Source organism: Poeciliopsis prolifica, unplaced genomic scaffold, assembly GCF_027474105.1.
Source record: "Poeciliopsis prolifica strain line A6 unplaced genomic scaffold, Auburn_PproV2 SCAFFOLD005, whole genome shotgun sequence".
Taxonomy (NCBI): Eukaryota; Metazoa; Chordata; class Actinopteri; order Cyprinodontiformes; family Poeciliidae; genus Poeciliopsis; species Poeciliopsis prolifica.
Genome location: NW_026562380.1, coordinates 14,810,922 through 14,835,347, shown reverse-complemented (window position 1 = coordinate 14,835,347; position 24,426 = coordinate 14,810,922). Strand labels below are relative to the sequence as shown.

Sequence of the window (24,426 nt, the reverse complement as noted above, 5' to 3'; positions counted from 1 at the left end):
GCTTGGAGGAGAAATATCTCCATTTGACCTGCATTCAAAAGTCCAATATACCCAATATATGATCTGTCAGGATGTAGGTCACGCTTTTACGTAAATGCTTTCTGTTAAACATTTCATCAAAATGCAGCAGGAAAAAAGCAACATCAAGGAAGAAAACAAACTTTTTTTTATGGCTCTTTATATACAAAAAAAAACACTATAGACATTCAGGATGTAACAGTAGTTGTATCTGGATATATGGTGTGAGATTATTACAGTTCCATTCTGTCAAGTTATATAAAATATCCAAGTCTGGTTCTTGTCAAAGCTCACACCCAATTTGTCAGCATTTAACGATGGACAAGGCTAAAATATCTGGGAAATTACAATGATTAACATATTAATAAGGATATGCAGCTCCATCTGGAATGTTCTCCCAATGAGTGGCAAAGGAAACAACAACAAGCAGCATCACAACAGCACTTCATTTACGTTGTAAACGTTTCATAAACTTGTGGAAGTCGTTGAGTATTTTAATAACAAGCCGCTGCTATTGAGTGTAAAAGTGTTTTCATTTCTGAGTTAATCTTGACATGTAAGATATAGAAACATCTTCTGAGTACAAGTCGATAATTGTTCTCTTTATATATGTTATAATAGGATGAAACAAAAGTTGTTTTTTAAAGCCTCTCAGTATATTTAGTACAATAAGATTAAACTATTCACTTAAACTCTACATAATCTCTGATTTATTCCAGCATCTTTTTTATATAAACAAAAACCCTCTATTCTATATAAAATATATACTAAACATAATAAATAGTGTGGGTGCTTTAAACTCTAAATTCAAATGAAATTTTTCCTTGGAATATTTCCCACCTTGGGGTAAGAATGGTCCCATTTTAGTGGCTGTTTGTGTATATAATATTAAAACTACTCAAGAGCGCCTTTAATTCATCACCATTTAGATATTTACTTTAAATGTCTTTATGCCTAAATATTTTTAAACAAATTATTTAAAGCTCGACATAGTTCCATAGATGTTTGACATGCTTCCAAAAACAATACATGGAAAGTTTGAAGAAATAAACCAAACATTGACTTCATTGTGCCTTGGAGAGATTGACCATATGTGGGATGCGTGAAGGTCAGAGTTTGTGCGTTGCCTACAAACAATATTCATATTTAAGCAGGGGTTTTCTTTTTCCATATTTTAAAATAACGGGAATAAAATAAGACAAGCAAAAGATGGACAATTCAGTGTCATATTTGGAATAAAATTGATTTCATTGCAAGCACATGCTTGATACGTCTCCTGTACAAAACTGTTATCAGGGACAACAGAGACATGAATGAATGAATGAATGAATGAATGAATGAATGAATGAATGAGTGAATGAATACTGCTCCATTTCTGTACACGTTTTTGTGTTACAACCTCTGCAAAGCCAGAGGCCAAATGTCAGTTTTTACTCCACTGTTGCTGTCTGAAACCAGGACGAGTGTGAAGGTTAAAAAAAAAAAAAAAAAGAATATATTCTTGGCTGTCAATAGTAATTATTATCAGAAATCTCAGAAGATCAATGGCATGAGGGGGAAAGAATGTTACAAAAGCTCAGGCCAGATTTCTTTGACCTTCACAGAGAAATATCCTCGTCACATCCTGCATTAACACGCATCTCGACAATTCAGGATTCTTCTTATTGAATCTTGTGAAGACTGAAGCGGCACGTGAAGCCAGCAAAACAAGGACAGGTAAAAGTACTCAAACCATGTGACTGACAAATCTATCAACACATATGTAAAAGGAACGAAGAATAAAACTCAATTCAGACTTCCGTATCACCCCTTTACTTTTAGGGCATGAATTCGATCAGTTTACTCAAAATAAAGTGGTGCAACAAAATGCACAACTATAAAGGTACTTAAGAAAATAGAGAGAGAAAGTTATCAAGATGCATGTCAAGGCGACGTGTGAAAGAGGAACGCAGCTTTGGTAAACATGTTTCTTTCCTTAATGATTCTTTACATCATCATTGCTTTTTTAAAGGGCTATTTCAATCTGTTTTTTTAACCAATTTATATCAGTTCTTGTTTGAAATTTAGGATTCTTGGTTAAACAAATTAGACCTGATTGTTTAAAGCTCAGTTATTAACAAAAAAACTGTTTTCTAACCTTTTTTGGTGTTTACACCTCAGTGAATCATGCTCAATTTAGGCACTCTCCAGGTTCAGTTTAATATCTTGATTTAAAGTCGTCTAAAATAAATTTTTTTTAAATGTTTTTATGTTTGGGTCCTCAGCCAGAAACCAAAGAACCAAAATACTGATAACTAAAATGTTGAAGTGAAGGAACTACTGGCGAAATAAAATAAAAAAACATGTCAAAGCATGAGACAATGAAAAAATGGCACTTCGTTCCAATAATTCAATTCATAAGAATTGATAGTAAAGAGTAAAAGTATCCACACTTGCAAATGATAATACTCTGACTTTGCCTAAACTTCAAAAAACTAGGTAGAAACTCTAGTAAACATAATTTTCAGATCACTGCATCATTGGCAACATTTCAAGCGTGCATTATTAGGCCTCCAAACAACAATTTAACCTATTTCTATTTTAATTAAAAAGGCAACCTGGAATTAAATTCCTGCTTTTTATTACCCCAACTCATCTGGACGAGGGAGGCACCAGGCAAGAAGTCTTAAATAAAAAAAAAACTGCAACTGAAAGAGATAGTATAATCTGAAAACAGCAAGCCAAGCATGATGTGATCGTTATTTGCAGCCAACGGCTCGGCGCAGGATATACGGCGTCACATGATCAGAAGATGTGCTGAGGAAGCAGACGTCACTTTCAGTAGGCTGATGATAATTTACACTTCACTATTCAAGCCTAAAGGCGTCCACGTCTTTGACAGCTTCAGCAGCCGAGGGGATAATCGTCACCCACAGACATCAGGATCCTAGTATGGAACTAGGATATAATGCCCCCTAGTGGCGATGTTTGGAACAGATCTAAAAACGGGGATTTCACAGTGAGGCACATCAGAGCGGAACAAACCGCCTCCCCCTCCTGTGCAATCTGTCCCACAGGCACTGACATCATCCTGAACCCCCCGTCCTATCATCCCCCGTTTCCTGTTCCAGGAGGATGTCCATATTTGGGCATGTGTAAGATTATGGCATAACTTGGCAAGAACACCACTTTACAACACATCTGAGCCACAGTCACAATTACAAAGGCAATGCTGCACGTCTTTCCACCCAGCAACCTCTCATTACAAGGCCTGAAGTGGGGGGAAAAAAAAAACAAAACAAAACACACAAACAAAACAAAAACAATAAAATACCCAAATGTTCTGATATTCTACAATAAATAAGAGGTCCTATTCAGCGAGCTATACACAGCACTATAATCACAACAGGTATGTGCAAATGTTTCAAAAGTGCCTTAACATGGCCAAGGCCTTAAGACACACATGTAGCTGTCATTAAAGACATAAATATGTATCACCAGGAGCAACAGACCCCCGTCAAAGATGACAATGTATATGCTTTAGCAGAAGAAGCCAGGTTTAAGTAAATCTGAGTGAAGGTAGCACAGTTTTTATAAACATCCTCGCATCCTCTGACAGAGAACACCACCATGCCTCATCTAAATACACATGGTTGGTTTTATAAATGAAAACAAGGTTTTCCCTGCTTCGACAGGCCAAAGTGTCCGTTTCAAAGATGTCGACAGGCTTCAAAGAGAAACGAGGCGAGGACGTATGGAGAGGAGAAGGAGCCATTATGGCCGATGGAACCTGAAAGCAGAAACACAACAGAGTCTCGTCTATTAAAACCGAAAACAAGCAGATGGAAAAACACCAGCAGAGACTCAACAAAACATGCCAGGTTGGACAATGTTTCTATTGAAAATTTGCAGTGGTCCTCGACATTTCTGTCTATTTCAAGTAAGACGACTGATATTTTTAAACACAAAACATTTGCCTTTTTCCACAATCCATGAAGCAACATGACTAAGTGTGGAAAAGGGATATTTCACTATTTATGGGTATTTGGACAACTTAAACCAGTTCAAATCTGTAACATTTAAAGAAATCTGGTTTATTCTACATTTTTACTCATATTGTGATTAGTTTAATATCGCAAAATAAAAACAATGTAATTTCATTACTTTCCAAGTTGTCTAAGCTCTACAGTCTTGGGTTCAGTTTAAGACCCAGATGTAGAGGTGAAAAAGCAGGGACACATACTGCAAACAAATGTATTTTTTATCTGCTAGTAATTTAAAATCTAATTAATCAATGAATTGGACAAAAACTCAAGATTTGAAAAAGTCAAAAATGACGGTTATTTGCTGCATAAAATTTATTTGTCACATATTTGTAGAAAATATAAAGTTTAACCAAGTTATTTTTCTCTTCTTTTAGATAAATGAAGTCAAGGTTTTTTTTAAACAATTTTTGTCTACAATTACCTAGACAAAACAAAATTTCTCTATTTTTCAGGGTTTTTTTATGACAAGAAAACCTGATGCATCAACCAAGAAAAATATTTAGCTGTTGTCATGGAAAGCTGTGTTTCAACAACAGGAAACAGGTACGTTGTTTACTCTCTCCATTTCCACTGCATTGACCACAGTAAAAACAAATCACCCTGGTGCTCCAGGAAAAAGCCCTGGAAGTACTTTCTTTTTTAAATTGTCCTAACTTTCCACGGTGCAAAGAATTTCAGATTGTAACTTGGAATTGTCTGGGAGATAATTAGAGATTTTTTAAGAAACCGAAAGAACAATATTTAGACAGGTAATCGCTCCAGTGGGAGAAAACTTTGTTAGTCTGAACCTGCTTACATTTTCTGCTGCCTAATCAGACTACAGCAAAATAAAGATGACTCGTAAGTTCAGATGTTTTAGTTGATATTTTAGGTAAAAAACATTCAATCTTGTGTTTAAAATGACATATACCTCATAATTTCTGCGTGTTGCCAAAATACGTATTTCTACCAAGTCATGAAGTCGCATTAAAAAGCATTGTTGACATATAAATATAAAGAGAAAAAAATACAGTTTTATCACCTTAAAATGGGTCACTTTGCTGCTTTTGCCTGCCCAAAAATATTAATATACAATTTTTGTAATAAAGGAAAATTTAGGAAAGGTTCCCAAAAGGGTTCTGAAAGCCCACTGTGCCACAGTTAGTGTTAGATTTATTTTACACCAATAATGAGACAAGAATACAAAGTTATTTTTTGTGACGTGTTTGTTTGGACTCAGACTTTTAGTTCTGTTCACAAATCCAATTCTGCTCAGATGTAGTAACGTCTGAGAGACAAATCTGGACAGAGGTAATCAGCGCTGGCAGGTAATGAACTGAAACTGACCCACCATGACTTTAATAAGGAGAGTGGGAAAGGCTTTAGGAGGACACAATAACATGTATTGATCAGCGAGGGCTAATAAACAGCGCGGCTTCATGATTCACTGAGCTAAATGACTGATGAAGCCTCAGAGTCAGGTTAAGTAGAGTGAAATGACTGCAGGGGTACCTTGTAAACTGTTTGCTGTCTTCATGAACCTCCATCTCTCGGCTCTTAAACTCATTCAGCTCCTTGCGGATAGCGGCCTGGGGGACGGAGGACGCACAAACACAAACAGGCGATGATGAGAAAATCTTTAAACCACAAAACGATACCCGAGTCGCTGACCTGACTCAGATTACAGCACTTTTTAGATGTTTTTCCTTTGAATAACACGAGCTGTGTAGCCACAAAAGTTCCCTGTTTGGACAAATATGTGGATTAACACCTCATGCCTATTGTCAGGGATGGAGGAGGAGCTGTGATGCTGTGGGCCTGGTTCTGTTCCAAAGCCAATGGTTATTGGAGCACATGGCAAAACTGACGCCTTGAAATATACAATGAAATTAAAGTTTTTAATGTAAGATTATGTCTCGGCAAAAACAAACAAACATTTATTTAACATCTTGTAACATTGTGATATAGGGAATATTTTTACAAAGAGTCCCAATATCTGTGAAAGGTGATGCAACCTTTTGCTGCAGTTATGGAATATATAAATAAGCCAACATGGTTTCATGATGAAAAACAAGACAAGGGAAATAAAAGTTTTGCAAAATTTAGTATTAGCAAGCTCCATTGAAATAACTAATTTCGAGCTCCTTCACATTAATTAGCTGTCCAAAGGGAAACATTAGGATTATTTGGATCTATTGATCTTTTATAATGGGAAGGGCTTAAATGTACTAGAACATCACCGCAAGTGCAGCTGCACTCATCATTCTGCTATTGAAAATGTTCATTTTGAAACCTTTTCAAAATCAGAAGGTAAATTTTACTTCAGTGGCAAGAGTCTGCTGATAAAACACAAAACTAAAATTTTATACATAGAAAAAATCAAAATAAAATTTGGTCATAAAATTATTTTAATTACATTTCAATACAACTAAAACTGGTTTAGGCTAAGGGATACAACAAGGGAGCAGCATAATAAGGACATTATGCCCCCATAATAATGTCCTTTTTTTGCAGGAATATAGTGAAGAACAGAGTAGAATATTCCAGACTTTACCTCTCAAAACTATTTAGTCCAGTTGGATTAGGTCGACAGCTCCTGCACCTTAAGTAAACAATCCATTTAACATTTTTCAATCCTGGAATTGCTTCGGTATTTAATTCTAATCTCTTATAATCAGGCGCACGCTCCCATTAGTGTTCAATGTGACCCAATTTATGAACTGTGTGTGACGTGCAGTTCCAAACAGTAGCAGTAGGGGGCAGACTTGGCACATAGCCTGAACTATGATCAACACATGCAACACCAAAAACATCAGATTTTTTAGACAAAACAGCTGTGCTGAATAAAAATAGAAAAAGTAATGTTAAATTATCTCTTATTGTGCTCAGTATAAGTGTAAAACTTTGTGCTTCGGTTGATTATTTGGGCCTTTAATCTACTAATCAGCCCATTCTTAATCTAATACATGAAAAGGTACCCTGAAATAATAATATATTAGGGCTTTTAGAAAAATTGGGATACAACTGAAGTAGCAAAGCAAAGTAAATGGACAGCAGTACCTTGTCGGCGGGAGTAAGCCGTGTCCAGGGTTTGTCTGCCCGACGGTCGTAATCCTTGGCGTCCGTCACCTCCACATACTCATTAAACCGCAGAATCCTCCGAGCAATTAGCTCTGCCACTGTAGGCCTCACACTCAGCTACACACACAAACCACAACAGAGATGTTAGTATTAAAAGGGAAATTTGGTAGATTAAAAAAAACAAGTCTTTCACAGAAGAAAAAAAAAAAACTCGAAAGATTTCTCAGCTCCTCTTCCACCTACTGAACCCGAGATGAGCTCATCTGTCCACAAAAGCCAATTTTCTGCCTCCTTTCATGCCTCATGGTAAAGTAAAGCCCATAAGTGTGCCCTGTGTGTGTGCGTGTGTACTCAGTGTTAACAGTACCTTTCTGGTAAGTCTCCTCTTAATCTCTTGCTTGGCTTCTTTCTCCTCAGCTTCATTTTTTTCTGCATGCAGAGAATAAGCAGTCATTTCACTCCCACCATGTCTGCAACAAGCTTCTGCTTTTATTTGACATGGGATTTCCTAAGTCAAAATACACACCTTTAACTGTTCAAATTTTATAAGTCGCTAAGATATGAGACAATATGATCATGTTTTTCTGTTTTCCAGACAGTGAAATCGAAGCTGGATTGGTTTGCCATATGAATTCTCATCATCCATCCAAGGGCTGAAACTACTGACGTTGTGGGAAAGAAAAACTGCCAGCCAGACATTTCATTGCTCCACCTGCTTTTGGTAACTTTTAGAAAACATATGTTAACATATTTCTTAAAACTTTCACTTTGTTGTGAAAATACAACAAGATATGATGTCTGTCTGTCTGTCTGTTTAGGAGACACATGAGGCTATGTGAGGAGCTGAAGGAGGCTGGATAAAATTAATTATGAACAACTGGAGTTCAGAGTTGCTCCATGATCCCACACATTCATTCATCACTTTTAGAAAATGATGACCACAAACCATGTTTCCCTTTGGAGCAGGAAGGAAAGGATGTGCATTAGCATTTTCAAGATGTGTTTTTTTGTTTCTTCTTCAAAGATTCAATTTGTTTATTTTCACACAACAAGATTACATAATGAAATTACAGGACTTGATCTGTCAGCCAATTCCCATTTTGAACTCATCAGCTGTGAAAGCTGAGTTACTCTGCGCCTGGGATGAATTTATTTGCTCTGCACCAGCCGAACACGCTAAAGTAGCGCTGAAAATCTTCTTACGGGTTCACATTTATGTGCTGAGCTGAGACGTCGAAGGAATGGACAAAACCGTTTTCTACAAGAAAGCCTTTCTGTGCATTTGGTGTTGTGCTTGCCTGAAACGTGTTTGTTTGTAACGCCAAGTCTATCAGTAATATCCCTAAACCCTGCCCTAATCTTCACATGATGAAGATTAGGAAAAGATTTTATAGACTTACGTTTGAGGATGTTTCTCTGCTCCAGCTCCTCTGTGGTGGGTCTTTGGCTCAGGCGTCTAAAACAAGAAGATTATGCTCACATGCCATTTTACAAAAGGGCTGACAGAATATAATTGAAACATCCCCCTGACCTCAGAAAGAAAAAATAATATTATTCTAACACATTTAAAATCTATTTAACACCCTTTGTTGTTGATTATAATAGATCCAGTGCTGACTGCCATCATCCTCAGTGCTTCATTGCGTATCACTGGTACTATTACACCACCCACGTCAACGCCATTAAATCATTACCAATCTGTTATTGTCCCACAGCTGAGCCAAATCTATGACAGGTAGCACCTACCCACACTTTCACAGCATCCTTTAGTGAGTCTCAGTGTGTGTACCTGACTAATTTGGAGCCTATCTGCTGGCGGAGCTCGTGCCTCTCCGTCTCTGAGCTTCTTGGCAGAATGTTTTTCTCCTCCAACTCCTCCTTGCTGGGTCGGTTGCCCAGCTTAATGTTCAGCGTGTCTCGCCGGCGGATCTTGCTGGCCAAGGAGTCTGACAAGAGGGAATGGAGATCGATAAATTGAGTTCTTAAGGCAATAAAAAACACTTGAAGAAAAACTTAATATTGACTGATGATTAACGCATAAAATATTAAAGTAATCCATTGCTGATAAAGTAGACAGGTATACATGAGGGCTTTTTTTATTTGTGCAAACCTGGGGAGTTAAGTAAGAGGTTTAACTGACTAAGATGACAAAAAATGAACTTGATGGGTAATGAGGAAGATTTGAATGTCAGTTCTAGTACAATAAAAATAAAACATGCTGGTACACTGGTGAGTCAGATTATGATTCACTCAGATGAGTTTAAAAAAAAGAACAGTCCAAATAAAATTCCCAACACAACTCGCTTGTTTTCATGTCAGACACTTATTACTACACCACTAAATTGAGATCGTACTGTTTGTGTATTCATCTTCGTCGTCCTCTTCATCATCGTCGCCCCGGTACAGGATGGGTCCATCCGAATCAGAATCACTGGTCTGGCTGTCTCTTGGCCTGTCGGGGATAACCGTCACCTCAGCCTGGTCCGTCTTCACGCTCAGACCCGGCTGCTTTTCTGAATCGCCCGCTGCTGACCTGCACAGACCAATATCAGGTCAATAACAGGTCAATAACACAACTAGAGCGCAACCTGGGTTCCCAGCTTAAGCTTGGGAAAATAATAGTTAGTTTGCTTCTCTTAACAAATTGACTGATTAACAGTTCAGTGCAAAAAAATTCATACACTTTTGACTTTTTGTTTTGTTACGTTCCAATAAGACACGCTTTTTGGACCATAACAAAATATGTTCCAAAAAGCACTTAAAGCGACAGACCAACAATGGGAGACGCATCATTGTGATGTGCAAGGAGAACCATATCTGGTATCCAGAGTTTTATTTTAGTGCAAATTATTGTTTGCGTATGTATTCAGTTTTATTTTCTGAAAATAAAACAGTTACATTTACAGCAGCTTAGCAAATCTAAAAAGTAAAATGCTTACTGTTTTTCTTTGGCCAAAAGCTCAAGCCAAGAGTGGATGAAGAGTGTCTGAGTAACAGATTCTCAATTGGATTTAGGACTTTAACTAGGCCATTCCAACACATGGCTATGCTCTGATCTAGAGCGCTGACTGTACGTTTGGGGATGTCAACCTCTGTTTCAGACTTCAAGCAGATTTTCCAGGAATGATTTGCATTTAGCTTTACTCACTTGTTTTAACTTCATTAACTTCTCTTACATATTTAATCTGGACATCCTGGCTGCTTCTCTAATAAATTATCTGTTTAGTTCAGGGAAAAGGTTTATCTGGTATTTTCATCAATGTACTATCCCTGTTCTGTGATCAAATGGTGATTTGAACAGAACTCTATGAAATGTTTAGAGCTCTCCAATGTGCTCCATCAAACTTCTGCGATCTTCACAGAACCGATTATTCCAGAGATTAAATGACACTTAACAATGCCAGAACTTTAGCATGGTATGAATTATTAACGTCAATACTATCAGACTATATGATCAAAAAACAAAAAATGGCACACAAAGGCAGATAAGTATAAACGTCACAAGGTTTTACCTGGAGTCGTTCTCTTTACCACAATCTGTTTGTCCTTGCTTTTTCGCATCTTTTCCGTCCTCTAATTCTGTCCTTTCACGTTTCTCCCCCTGTGAGCCGTCGTCTTTGTCTCCTGTGAAGGAGGTGTCCTCTGTAGTCTGGTTGATATGAGAAGACTGGTCTGTGATCTCAGGAGCCACAAACTTGCGAGTCTCTTCCCTTGAAGCAGTGTCATTTTGAGCCGATTTCGACTCTAGATCAGCTTTCAAACAAACAGCCTGATTTCCCTCTGCTTTGCTTCCTGAGGGTTTGGATGAAGGAGGTTTGTTGTCTGAGGAAGGCGAAGATGATTTTAGGTCCTCAGGCTGACTAGGAGTCTCTGTGGAGGCTTTCTGAGGTTTGGGTGAAGAAGCTGAAGCATCTGGTTTCTTGGTGGTCTTTGCAGGCGTCCCTTCAGACCGGGCCGCAGCGTCCTTGGGCACCCGAGAACGAGGTGTGGTGGTGGTGGAGGTGGTGTTTTTACTCGTGCCTCCCGTCTTCTTTGGGTTTGAGGACTTGGCTGAGGAGGAACAGATAAACCTCCAGTCAATATAAAAAAACCGAACAGTAAGCTAGGGTTGTTTAAACAAGCATGTTGTAAAAACAATATGAGATATACGTCATGATCAAATGAAAGTCGAATAAAAGATTATATTCAAGATTGCATTATTTGCAATTAAAATTGCAAATAATGTAAAGGAATACAGTATTGACATATCACGAAAAAGAAATTAAATAATTGAAGAGGAGATATTACAAAGTGGGACGTATGCAGCATTTAGTGTTTGTTTGATGGACGCTGACAAGTGGAGTTTCAGGGGTGAAGTGAGAAAAAACACTGAACAAACAAAGGAGCTGGAACGAAGGCTGTGTGTAGTAGGAACGGTGTTTTTGCAGAGCTCCTCTGAAACTATTTTGCTTTCCAGATTTGTTTTATTTATACTTAAAAACAATAATAGTAGGGCGTTAGGAACGTTGCACTGATGTCACAAATTGTAACCATGGTTTGTCCTCCAGGAAAAGCGAGGTGAGCAACAACTGCGACGCATGCGCAGATGTAAAATTTGAAAATGATTCTCATTAAGACCAAATCAGATGAGTGATTAGGAAATTTTGTGTTGATCTAAAGAACTGCATGGTGTCAGTGAAGAACCAATTTACCCTCTTTATTATTGGAAAACACCAACAGCCACAATGTTTTAATCTGGAAAACTACAACTTGTCTGTTGCTAAATTCAACATCATTTTTGTCTTTCACTGCAGAAACTTTTTTTTCCTGCAGCAGCGTTATCATATGTCCTCCAAAGTGACAAACAGGAAGCTAGTCAGTGTGGCTGATTTCCATTGAGATAAGATGACATGCTCCAACATCCAGGAGGAACAGAGAGGAGATGCTGATTCATCACATCAAATGGAGTCAGCTGAGGTCACTTGGACATCTTTAAAATGGTATTATGATGTTGATGCATACCTTTATAGTTAAACCATGATAAATAATGTTTATTTTTTCTGGAAATATTTCTACACGACCACATTTGTTTTTCTTGTAAGTGAGGAAAAGTAGTCTTTGTTCATAAAAAGCCGAGGAGAGGCAGCATTGTTTAGTTTCAGTCGCTTACTCTAGCAACCCAATAAAATAATTTTAAACTGTAAGACAGGAAAACTATCTTGTTGTTTATGACATTTATAACATGGGTAAGCCTTCAGATGGGTAACCTACCCATGTCAACCACAATAAGCTTCACATGCTAACTGGAAGCATGCAATCTGATCTCAGATAGCTGGAAGACGATGGGCTGATTATGATTAACTCATATGTGCAGCTAAAAATGATCTTATACAACTGATATAACCGTCAATGGCAGTTTTAGACATTAGGTGTCAGTATTCTTCTTGGTCACATGGTGAAGCTAGGACAGATATAAGCAGAAGAAGAAGTAAATAAAATATATAAAATATGGCAAAACACACAATAGTATGTTTTCCTTTATTTGTTTCTAAGGAATCAAAGAAAAAACATGTTTAAATTACAGGCTGTTGAGGTTAAAAGAAGGCGGAGATGCGTGTTCAAGTCTCCATGCAGCATCTTGTCACAATCCATCTAAAATCTATATAGTGGTAGAAGCAATGTTTCTACCACTTGTTAAGGATGCTGGTTTATCTCTGGTACAAGATGGAGACAGATGTCCATACAAACCACAAATTGCACTGAATCCCCCAGAGAAATATTTGTCTCTGATTCAGACTTTCCTTTCTCTTTCTCCTGCCTGCTCAAAGTTTAGCTATGAATGTGTATATCAGCAGTTACTTGCTTCGCATTTTTTGTCGGAATATATTTATCTCATCCGACTCCTCCGGCAGATTAGATAACTGGTGAAGATGGTGAAACCGCAGCAAACTGGTGTAAACCAGCCACCCAGCCATGGATGCACATTTGTCCTCAAATGAGCAGACAGTGTAGCACATTTGAAGACAGAAAAATGCTTTTGCATGGATCATAACTTTGTACTGTGACTCCATAATGGCAAACAATGTAGCCAACGGTCCAAAACTAAATATGCACACATGCGAGGAGCTGATCAGATTATAAAGGATGCTGTGTGCTCACTTCAAATGAAGTTTAACCTGAAACAGTGAGTGCTTTTTAAAGCTGCCCTATCAGCTATAAGGTTTCAAGGTTAAAAATGAAAAAAAAGAAACGTAACACCTGAGGTGATATGGAATAAAGCCGCTTTTCAAAGCTTGTGTAGCGTCTTTGTGTTCATGTTGAAGAAGCCAGAGAGAAATTAAAATGTTTGAACTTCAGACACAAATTAAAAACAACCTCTGTACAGCTGCTTTGGTAAAATGTCAAGAGAGAAAACTAAAGAAATGCTCTTTACGCTTCTGTGGACTCGACAACACGGAAGGAGAGGTGTGATAAACATGCGCTCACAATTTCATCCAACCAGTACAATCCACACACACACAGACACTTACTGTCATACAGATGTGTTTCCACAGCTATACACAAACCATCGCTTCTGCTTTCGCAGAAAACAGAGATCATAAATGAAGCACTTCAATTGCAGGAAGACTGGTAATCCCCTCTATAAGAGAGAACTTTTGTAGCCACTTGAACTGACTTGCACTTTATTGTGCTTTCAGGGTATCAATACCCCTTGAACAGGTCACTCTTTGCCATGTCACAACCTTTAACCTCAATGTGTTTCCTTAGGATTTAACAATCAGTTAAACATGATTGTTTCACATTGTTTTACCGATTCATGCCTTAACCCCTTAACTTCCACCCCTAAAACTATTACGTGTAAGTGAATGGGCTTATGAAGACACCGGGGTCCTCAACAGGACTAAAGGAGTTTTAACTTGTACTTAACTGTGGCATTGATCTTCAAGATTATATTTTCTATCACTAATGTTCCCCAAAAAACCTTAGGCCACAGGAAAACAACTATTTATTCTGGGTTTGAATTAATTGTGAATTGACTCTATTAATTAGCTGTATTTTTGAAGGCAAATTGTGGCATTGGATTTCATTTTAGGGTGTGAAAACATATGGATTTTTTGCATGTATACAAAAACAGAGCAACGCCTAAGTAAATATATCCAGCCGTCTTTCCATTTGTCAAAAAATATAAAACCCAGTTTTTTTTCCGTCAACTTAACAGCTTCTTTGTGTTGGTCTATTGCATAAAATCCCAATGAAACACAGATGTTTGTGGCTGTAGCATGACGAAATAGCAAGATACCAAGTGCACAATGAGGTGTACATGCACACATGGTTAACAGGTGGAGTTTATTTTAAGGAGGGCCGCGTTAGTTAGTTCTTTAGGGATACGGCACATTTTCCATGCAGGGCGGCAGACAGGCAGGCAGGGAGGCAGCAGCTCTCAAGGGGACCACAGGCTTCAGTCTCATCCAGCTGAACTTACCAACCCCTCGACTTGTGGTGTTAGTGTGCCGTGGGTTAGCTTTAGCCTGCGTGGATGCACCTGCCTTGCCTGTGGTTTTAGCTGCCTTTTTAGCTCCTGGAGCACCTTCTTTGTGTCGCGTTGCGGTGGCGCCACCAGTTCTGGCAGCAGTGGCCGTAGCGGCACTTTGCTGTTTTTTAGCTGCAGCGTCTCGAGGTCGCACCTGGTTTGTCCGGGCAGGTGGTTTAGTCACGCACCCCTCTGAGCGGTTCAGAACAGGCAGGAAGGAAGAAGTGAAGAATTTGTAGAATTAAAAAGACACTGAGCATTTGCATTGTTGCAAAGAGATGAACAAGCTGGCATGCATGCATGCAACAATAGACTGTGAAAAATAGTAGAGGTGGTGTTGGGAAAAAAAAGAGCTAAAGCCTTGAAATAGACTTTGATAGATGATGTATGTGCATTACTTTCCCAGCTTCCCAGCTCTCATGGTATCTGTTGCTTTATTTGCTAAATCTTCTCCCTTTGGCTTTCTGACTATTGGCAAATTGCTACAAGTTCAATGCTAACTCAATTGAGAGAAAAACATCACAACACTTAAGCAGCATCAGTCTGAGGAGCAAAGGCCTGAGAGAGTGGGATGCATTAGAAAGAGGAATGCTGCACAGCTTGAACTGTGGCTCCCTGCTGGAGGCTGATGTAATGGCATTATCAGTTTGAACACATTAGGCTCCCTCATTGATCCCTGAGAGAGGTCAACGTCAGCTAGAAAACGGACACATTTCCAAATGCAATGTGTAGTTTCAAGACCTAGAAAAGACTAAAAAAATATTCTGGACAACGAAAATTAACCGTTTAAACAACAAAAATAGTCTTAGCAGTTTGTTTGCTCTGGGGAGCTATAGCAACAATGGCCCAATAATTTTCAACAGATCTGATTCTGGCATTTTGTGGTAAGTGCCTATTAGTGGAGATGTACCGAGAACTTGACTGGTGACTGGAATCGGCTGATTTTATCCTTGACAGGCCATGATCAGTTACGTTGTCCGATCAGTAAACTCATCAGATTTGAAGGTTACAAGATTGTGATGACAAAAATCTTCTTCATTGTGAAAGTTGTTTGTGAGGGATGCCGATTTTTGCATCACAGAGGTTCAAAATTAACACAAACAGCTTTGAAAAAAAGACTTGTCTTTGTAAGACATCAGTTTCAACTAAAATCTGTATTGCTAGATCAGAACTATGGAAGAAACCTCTCGACTGATGCGCCTTTTCTTAATAAACGAACAATTTACAGAACCAACAACCAGAGTTATCTTAACCAAGAATGAGAAAAGTATTTATTATGGTTGTGCAATGTTTTCTGAAAATGAGGAGAAAGGGGAATACTCTCACATCTAAACCTTTAACAAGTAAAGAAGTAGAGATGGGAATTTGCCTGACTCCTACAGGTCAGACCACGGCAACAATTTATACAGGAATGAATAAAAAGAAGAAAACCAAACCACCTGATGTTTTTTCGTCTGTGCAGATTGGTCCAGCGGCTTGTTCCTCCACCAGAGCTTCAGGAGACTCGATGTCCACTTTGACTTCCTCCGGAGTTAAACTGGACGATGCATGGCCGTTCAGATTCTCACTACTGATTGGTTCATCTGTGAAAAAAAAATGCTGCTGTCACAGATTTGTGTTCACTTTAACAACAAGTAACTTTGGTGACATTGAAGAAAGGTAAAGTTTTCTGAAGTACGTGAAAAAATCCCCTCCTGAAAAAAAAATGCAAGTAAAATATTCAGCCAAGATTAGAATATTTTACAAATTTACAATTTATAATGTGCAGGTTTGTAATAATCATGCAGTATGCAAATAATATTCACACAGTTTGGTGGCACATCCTGGACCGGATGCCAGAAACCAGGACAACAAAGACGCACAGAATAAACAAGTGTACACACACACTTTCACACCAAAGGGCAAATTAAAGTGGGGGGGAAAAAAATCAACCTAACATGCATGATTTTGATTTTGATGAAGCCGGAGAATCCATGATTTGGGAGGACGAGCAAACACCAAACAAAATCATCTGTTTGGGATTATAATCTGGGTCTCTTGGTGCCAATGTAGACAAAATGAGACGAACCTTGCTCAGGGATAAGAACCCCCTTCCTGATGAGCTCCTCTCTTGTTTGTCTAGTGGAGATTTTTCTCTCTAGAACTGTAATAAGAAAAAGATCAAGATGGATGTGGAACTCGGTAAAGAAATGTAACATGCTCTCCTTCAGACTTTCTTCTGGTAAAGGCAATTATTTTACACAGGACTCGAAAATGTCTATACTCAAATCAACACTCCTATCTCAAGTCATTGTCCTGTTATCACACATTGTTCTGCATTACCATAAAAATGAGTAGCAAAAGTAGTGTAGTGAGGAAAACCTGGGTTAGTCGCAGTCAGTGTTGAATTTGCAATCGTCAACAAGATTGCTGCATCATGTTTTTCTAACATCATGCAACCCAAAGCTTTCCTCAGGGCATAGCAAACAGTATTTGCCACATCGAACAAATGTGGTTAGAGGGATTGCTCAATGTTAAATTTCTCAGCAGAGTCACAAAAGTAAATTCCAGATTTTCCACTTTGTGTTGACTAAGGCTGGAAAATCATATATATTTTTATCAATTTATCAAATTTTAAGTCTAAGAAAGCATATTGGAAAATCTAAAACTTTTTTTCACCAATGCTCAGTGATGCCAGCCCACACAAGGCCTGTCAACTTGTTTTATAAGTGTCTCTTTATTTGGACTTTGAATTCAATCCCATAAGGGATGGCTGAAATAAACTAAAGTTTTTGAAAATATTTTTTTGTCATTTGTAATTTCTTTAAGAAAAAAAAAGATTAAAATCAAATTTAGTATGAAATTGTATTTTTTTGCCACGCTGTCTAGTTCTGGTGTTAACTAAAAAAATCTCGGCTGTTAGTTTTATTCGCGCAGATCTGCCTGCTTTAATCACCCAGCAACTGTTGCTCTGCTGTCTAAACAAACAAGTGTGAATTACCGCTGATAAATGTAACAATAGGGACATTTTTTATTTTATAAGGTCCGAAACGTAAGGATTCTTTCTAGTAAATTATCCTGGAAAAGAGCCACAAGCTTGCAGAGACAAATCAAAAAGCAGAATATTACACTAACCAGATATGGGGGGAAAAAGAGCCTCTGGTGTTTCCATTTACTTCTGTCTCTTTTTATTTCCTGACCAACAACCCAGGAATAAACCCGAAAGAATTACAAACAACCGTTTCCTTTTAAAACCCTTCTGGGAGCTACAGCGGTCCAATTCATATTTAATGTTCCCCACAAACCCAACGGTACAAGCCGTGACACTGTCCAGACATTTGATTGGAGAGAACAACTCGGCAGCTGTGAGCACAGAGTCAAAAACACCTACAGCCTCACATTTCGCACATCCTACCTTTGGAAAGATCCTGGAACTTGTCGCTGGTTTTCTTCTTCCTCCACTTCCAGGGTTTGAACAGTTTTCCCAGTGTTGACAGTTTCCCTCGCTGCTGTCGCAACCCATGGGCATTCTGGGTATTGGAGGCGTTGTCCACCACATCACAGCTGGCCACAGATGATTTCTCCAGGCCATCAACTAAAATATGACACAAATATTTAAAAATAAATAAAAATAAAAAATTAAATGTGAAACTAATCTGTATGTAGCTTTTAAAGTTTTGTTAATTGATTTATATCTGTCCATAGAGTCCTTCACATTAATAATGTAATCTTTATAGAAAATTTGTATCTAAAGAGTGAAACATGGTGCACTTTAAGTGCAGCTTAGAGTTTAAAATAAAATTCATGTTCCTAGATATTTTTGATGCAGCTTTATTTATTTATTTATCTATTCATTTTATTTTACTGGGCAAAAACCGTTTTGGTTTTTTCAACCTGCTGATTCCACATTTTGCCATTTCTGCCTTTTTTTCCCTTCTTTTTTTAACACTTTAAGCACACAAAGTTTTTATTTATTTAACATCTCAAGAACAGAAAATAAACAACAAAAAATTGTGCTGCAGGTTCCTTTAGGTGGCACTGGTAGAAAATTAGGAACTGAAGACTGAGCAGGTTTATAAATCAAAAATATATACACACACGTTTTTCAAATTTTTATTAAGCCCAACAGTGTATTAAAAGAAAAATAGTTTGTCATCTTGTTGTTTTGCTGAACTTAAGAAAACGATTTTTGATATGGTGACCGGTCAGTTACTAGTCACAGCTGATCACAGAAAATTGGGTTTTTAAAACCAGCTTTTAGCACACAAAGGGACAAAATGAGCATGCTTTCAGAAACAGTCTTTAAACAACCCCCAAACAGTTCAATTTTATTTAAATGGATAAGACGAAACTTGTATTTACTGCTTTTTCTCAGCTGCAAGTGCACACTCCAAAAGACCCCACTTTGACTGAAGTGCTCAAAGTTGTCCAACGTATGCAATTGCTTTGCTTCATCCTGCTTCAAATTACCTCTACTACAAGCTCAGAGAGCAGTTCTATGAATTTCTTTTATCCTCAGAGTTTGTCTCTTTTGAGGTAATGGCAGGTGAACACATGCACTGTATCCTACAGGACTTGAGTTTGATGGTTTTTCTTTCCAATCCTGCAGCTTTTTAAAAAAAATTCCTTTGCCAATATAACCTGCTGATACTACTCTAAAAAAAATTTCAATCTACATTTATATTCCAGCATTATATAAATGTAGATGCTGGGTGAACAAACATTGTGTCTGGCTTTAAAAGTAAAAACTCCTGCAAAAAAAGAGAAAGAAAGAAAAGTATTGGATTCTTTTCAAATCTTATCAGATGTCAGTTCGTGTCAAACTGTTTTATTATTGCAGTCAGTCGTTCAGTGGAGAAACAGCCATGTCCTAATCTTTAGCTCATATAAAAATCAATTCGCTGCTGATTGGTTGGCTTACATGAGCACGGATAGATTGTGTTGATGTCAATATTAGTTGCTGGTGGCAGGAAACAGCCAATATGCAGTGAAAGGACTCAGTGGTTGGATGTGGACAGTGAAGATGGATAAAAAGACGAATTTTCTGCAAGAGTTCAGCAGAAAAACTTAGATTTTCTTACTCATTAACCTCAGCATCAAGATGGAGTTTCCAAAATAAAAGCCCACATGGTGCATTTAGCAAATATGGTTTCTTGCATAGAGGTACACATCAGCTGACTAATCAACGAGGCCAATATTTTGTCTTTCTTAAAACACAGCCATCACTCACCTCAGCATGCTTATCTGTCAAGCAGAGCCACAATTATGAGCAGAGTGAGAAATATGATAACGGTATTCAGTCAATCAAATAGCAACAAGCTAACCCACTGGAGTTTCTGTGTTAGTTTGGTGCTTTTTTAAAAACCATGTTCTTGTTGTATTCATCAAAAGAACCCTTTTCAAACAATCTAAAGAGGAACAGTGAGCCCACAGCATCACAGATCTTCCACCATACTTAACGCAACCAATGGGGTGCATTTTATACCATCAAATTCATTTCTTTAAAAGACCAAATTCAAAATGCAGTTTTAAAAAGTTGATTGGATAGTAAGAAATAAAAACACCATCCAAACCAACCAGCTCCTATAAGACAAATTATTTGACCCCACAATCTAATAACTAGTTGTCCTTTCGCTGGGAGCAACAACTGCTAACAAGTATTTTTATCAGAGCAAGACATGTTGCTTTTTCAGATAATGTAAGACCTTTAAGCCTATTGAATGTTGTTAAACAAGTTCTGTTTAGGTTTTTGATTCTATAAATACAGCACTACTACTTGGGGGTAGCAAGGGACACCTGCAGTCAGCTTTACACAAAATATGGCTAATGATAGCTAATTTGAGATTTAACAATTGGGGCAGATACATTTTCACATGCGGTCAGGTCAATTTGGAAAGCTTTCTTCCATTCATAAATGGGACTTTCATTTACAATCAGATTTTTGCATTTACTCGGGTTATTTGTGCCCGATACTCAACACCTTCGGTGATCTGTACATTTAAAACCCATAGAAAATAAATAGCTTTATTCTTGTTGTAATGACTACTGTAAGAGTCAGTATGGCAGGATTGCTATTGAAAAAAATTCAAGGTCTCAAATATATGAAAATATATATGATCATTAAAAATGAAAGCTCTCAAGTGAGGCAGAGGCCTATAAGCATGCTTTTCCAAAATGACAGTCTCTCGCCTGCACACCAACACACATTTCCTGTTCCTGTGTTGATATAAAATCACAACAATAGGTGCAGTTTAGCAGCTGCATTGTGCAACTAATGATGGGAAAATCAGCAACAGCCCTCATAATCAGCATAAGACCAACTACAAAACCTCTTGTGGGCCACAACCAAACAAGAACAATAGACTTAGTACTTGCTGGGCAGACAGAGGAGAAATACACAGAAACGGTTCACAGAAGTGAAAGAAAACTTGAGTCCTGAGAACAAAGAGAACAGGAACAGAAAGAGAAAAAGAAATTCAAGTTCAAAGTTCAGGTTTTCTTCATAATTCAAAGAAAGGCTATGTGACTCATAGCTGGTTGTAAAATATAAACTATGAAACATGCGTTCTAAATATAACTGAGTTAAAGTGTTGTTATTAATGGCAATAGCTAATGATCTGCTTTATCTGTTTTCATAATGTTTACATCTCTTATTTAAACAGGACTCTGAATTACCACAATAACATATTTTAAAATGAAAGAGGAAGATTCTGTCATCATGGAGGAAGACAGTAACACTAAAGTGCAAATTATTGACCCTCATATAGCACAGAAAGCAAAACTTAACACTCCACATCCTTTGCTGAGTCAGTCAAACACATGCCCAGCAATTTATTATCATAAATTCAATCTTCAGAGAAAACCAATAAGCTTGCAATCCAGACCAAATATTCCCTAAACTCATAGCTAAGAAGATGAAATGCTACAAGTTTCCAGCTGACTGAGGTTTTGCAATGTTGTAGTAAAATATTTCATATTTTCCACTTGAACTGAAGGACTTGTTGACATTTTCAAAATCCCTTAAAAGAACAAAATAACGTAATATTTATTGGCATATTTGTCTCATATTCAACATCTTTTAAAGCAATATATTGTGGTTTGTATGATTTCCTTCATAGTTCAATATCAAGTTCAGCAATATACCATCTCTATGCGGATGGCATTCAGCCATATTGCTCATTCAATGTGTATAACTTCTTAAAACATTACCTAATCAATTGACTGCTTGACTGGTAGATTTTAGATTTATGGCCCGACCCAAAATCCAGACTGGGTCGGGTCAAACTTATTTGCTTGATGGTCAGGTCGGGTTGGACTCGGGTTTCTCTGGCACGCTCATTTAATTAGCCTGCAATAAATCCAGCAGAGAGAAAAACCAAACGAGAACGCAAGACATAAAGTGGCGTTCATTTACTTATTACAGTCTAAATCGAGGAAGTTCATTGGACTGTGCACATTGTGACGCTCCTACCAATCACACATCCCAGATGATCTAAAACTATTATTGAGCATCAAGCATTGATGCTAGACAATAGAGCTCTGGCAAATACAAAATTTCCAATATATTGGAAATGTAGGTATGTTTGCCCAACAAATCTCTGGATCTCAGTGAAGTTAACACTGTCTTTTGAAAATCACTCTAACAACGACACAAAAACTGCTTCTTTCATTTCGGCAACATTCTCAAATAAATAAAAATGCACCAAAAACTATGATTGCAATGATATTTTATACTTTTATTTCTTCTCATTGAGACCACTGTAAAGACATTTTCCTTTGAATAAGAGGAAGCTCTACCATCTCCAGGCATCTCAGAATGCTGCTGCTTCACTTTAAACCAACACACAAGAGAGATTGCATTAATCGTGATCTAGTATCACTTCAGCGGTTACCCACTTATGCTATATTTTAAAATCTTGTCATTTACTTTTATAGCTCCTCTTACATGTCTGATCTCAACTTCCCTCCCTAGCGGCGGTGTGAGGTCTTCAGGTCAAACCCTGTAAGTTATAAGTACATTAAAGAAGCTTCAGGGAGGACCCAGTGATTTAGACCAACAGAGCCTACTCCAAGTGCAGAGATGAATCCCACTGAGAATCTGTAGCAGGACTTGAAAATAGCTGCTCACAGATGCTCTGTGTAATTTGACTGATCTTGGGCTACGTTGCAATGAACAACGAGGAAAGAATTCAACTTCTAGATGTGCAAAATCAGTAGAAATGCTCCAAAACATTATCTCATCTGTAAACAGTAAAATATGGTTTGACAAAGTACTGAGTCAAGGGGGCTGAATAGAAATGCAATCTAAATAAAATCTTTCCAGACTTTTTTTTTTTTTTAAACCAAGCAACCCTCCCAAGTGGAAGGTTTGTGTTACTTGTATTGGCTTATGACCTAAAATCTTAATAAAATGTACTAATGATTGTGGTTGTAATATGACAAAATGTGGAAAATGGGAAAGTGATACTTTTGCAAGGCATTATAAGAGGGGATGCAAACCAAAAGCGGGATAATGGGACGGCCTTTTGCTTAATCTGACAGCATCTGTTTAAAAGATCTGCACTTCTTGGATTACTTAGGCCAGGAAGTTTTTTTAAATGGTCACTAGATTCAATCGTAATACATAGCAATATGCCTGATCAGTATTTTTTAAAAAGTGTTCCAACTTGCTTTTACTCAAAAACGTGGTTCAATTCATCTCCAGCGAAAGTTACAAATACACCCGGCTCTTCCAGACAGGAATGACCTTCAGATGTATTTCTGAAGAAAGCTCACTGAGCACACATTACTGAAGCTTTAAAATCACACACTGAAACTGATTCACACTGAGCTTTTTTTTTTCTTTTTAATCACTTTGACTCGGCCAACCTAGAATAGTGACTCAGGCTTTGGATATTCAGCAGATGTGAGAACCTGTAGGCTAATCAGAAACACAACTTGTGACACAGTCGAGATCTGACTGAGGTAATCCCCCACAGGGTTTGTCCAGTTATAAAACTGCTATGCAAAGATACGCAGCCAATGGGTTTATTTACAGTTGCACATCATAAAGTGAACAGAATATTAAATCCTTTAAAGGCAGTTTGTTGTTGCTGTCGTCGTTTGTTCTGTACAGTGCTAACCCCTGAAAATAATGTATTGTATTGAAGCCAGTGTGTGTTTTTTCTCAGAAGATATAGCAGGGACATGTGTTGAGGAGGAGGGGAAAGGGAGAGGCTTGTTTCCTTCCTTCACTGCAAGTTACCAGGGGAGAGAAGAAATAGACGTCACAAACAGAGGAAGAGGGATGGAGCTGGAGAAAGAGGCAAAAACATACACAGAACAGCAGACGCAGGGACAGAATGGAGGGAATCGAAGCCTGAAGTTTGGGGAAAATATGTGGTAAGAAAAGATGGAAGAAAGGAACGGTGAGAGAAGACGAACAAGGCAAAAAAGAAGTGTTGGACAAGAGTAGAGGGAGGAGCAACTTAACACTTATGTCATTTCTTCCTAATCTAAAAGCCAGAGAACCACAGTGTACCAAAACATATAAAACACACAATAATTCACAGGGCAAGCAACCTGGACATTGTTAAGACAGCTTCGCCATTTGTACCATCACACCGTAACTTGACTGTTTTTTTTTTTACAGCAGCCATAATTGCTGACAGACGGCAGAGGGCATATCAGTTTCTATGTTAATAATCCTTCACTATGATCCTTCCAGCTACTATAGAGCTGTGAAGTCAGCAAATTCAAGCTCGCCACAGTACTGTTATGTAATCTATAATGCAATAATGTGGAGCATATTCATCATTCTAACAGACAAGGGTTTCACCGGGGGGCGCAGGCTGG

General features: G+C 37.9%; 1 protein-coding gene and 1 long non-coding RNA gene across 6 annotated transcripts in view; one reads left to right on the top strand and one right to left on the bottom strand.

Annotated features, from left to right (window-relative positions):
• Positions 1-1,230: 1,230 nt before the first annotated feature.
• phactr2 (phosphatase and actin regulator 2) overlaps positions 1,231-24,426 on the bottom strand; it is a 45,795-nt gene continuing 22,599 nt past the window's right edge. For 3 of the 5 annotated variants that reach the window (XM_055029655.1, XM_055029659.1, XM_055029657.1), the window contains exons 2-13: positions 18,008-18,187; positions 16,682-16,756; positions 16,053-16,196; positions 14,566-14,805; positions 10,616-11,153; positions 9,458-9,636; positions 8,893-9,049; positions 8,504-8,559; positions 7,471-7,532; positions 7,083-7,220; positions 5,535-5,611; positions 1,231-3,787 (exon numbers count right to left, since the gene is read on the bottom strand). In XM_055029655.1, the coding sequence (XP_054885630.1) occupies positions 3,772-3,787; positions 5,535-5,611; positions 7,083-7,220; positions 7,471-7,532; positions 8,504-8,559; positions 8,893-9,049; positions 9,458-9,636; positions 10,616-11,153; positions 14,566-14,805; positions 16,053-16,196; positions 16,682-16,756; positions 18,008-18,187 (1,862 nt within the window). In that variant the 3' untranslated portion in view covers positions 1,231-3,771. The remainder of the gene's footprint in view (positions 3,788-5,534; positions 5,612-7,082; positions 7,221-7,470; positions 7,533-8,503; positions 8,560-8,892; positions 9,050-9,457; positions 9,637-10,615; positions 11,154-14,565; positions 14,806-16,052; positions 16,197-16,681; positions 16,757-18,007; positions 18,188-24,426) is intronic. The other 2 variants (XM_055029660.1, XM_055029656.1) reach the window with 2 other exon arrangements.
• LOC129359778 (uncharacterized) lies at positions 4,497-7,980 on the top strand. The gene is made up of 3 exons (XR_008605944.1): positions 4,497-4,586; positions 7,699-7,824; positions 7,922-7,980. It is a non-coding gene; the product is annotated as an uncharacterized LOC129359778 (long non-coding RNA).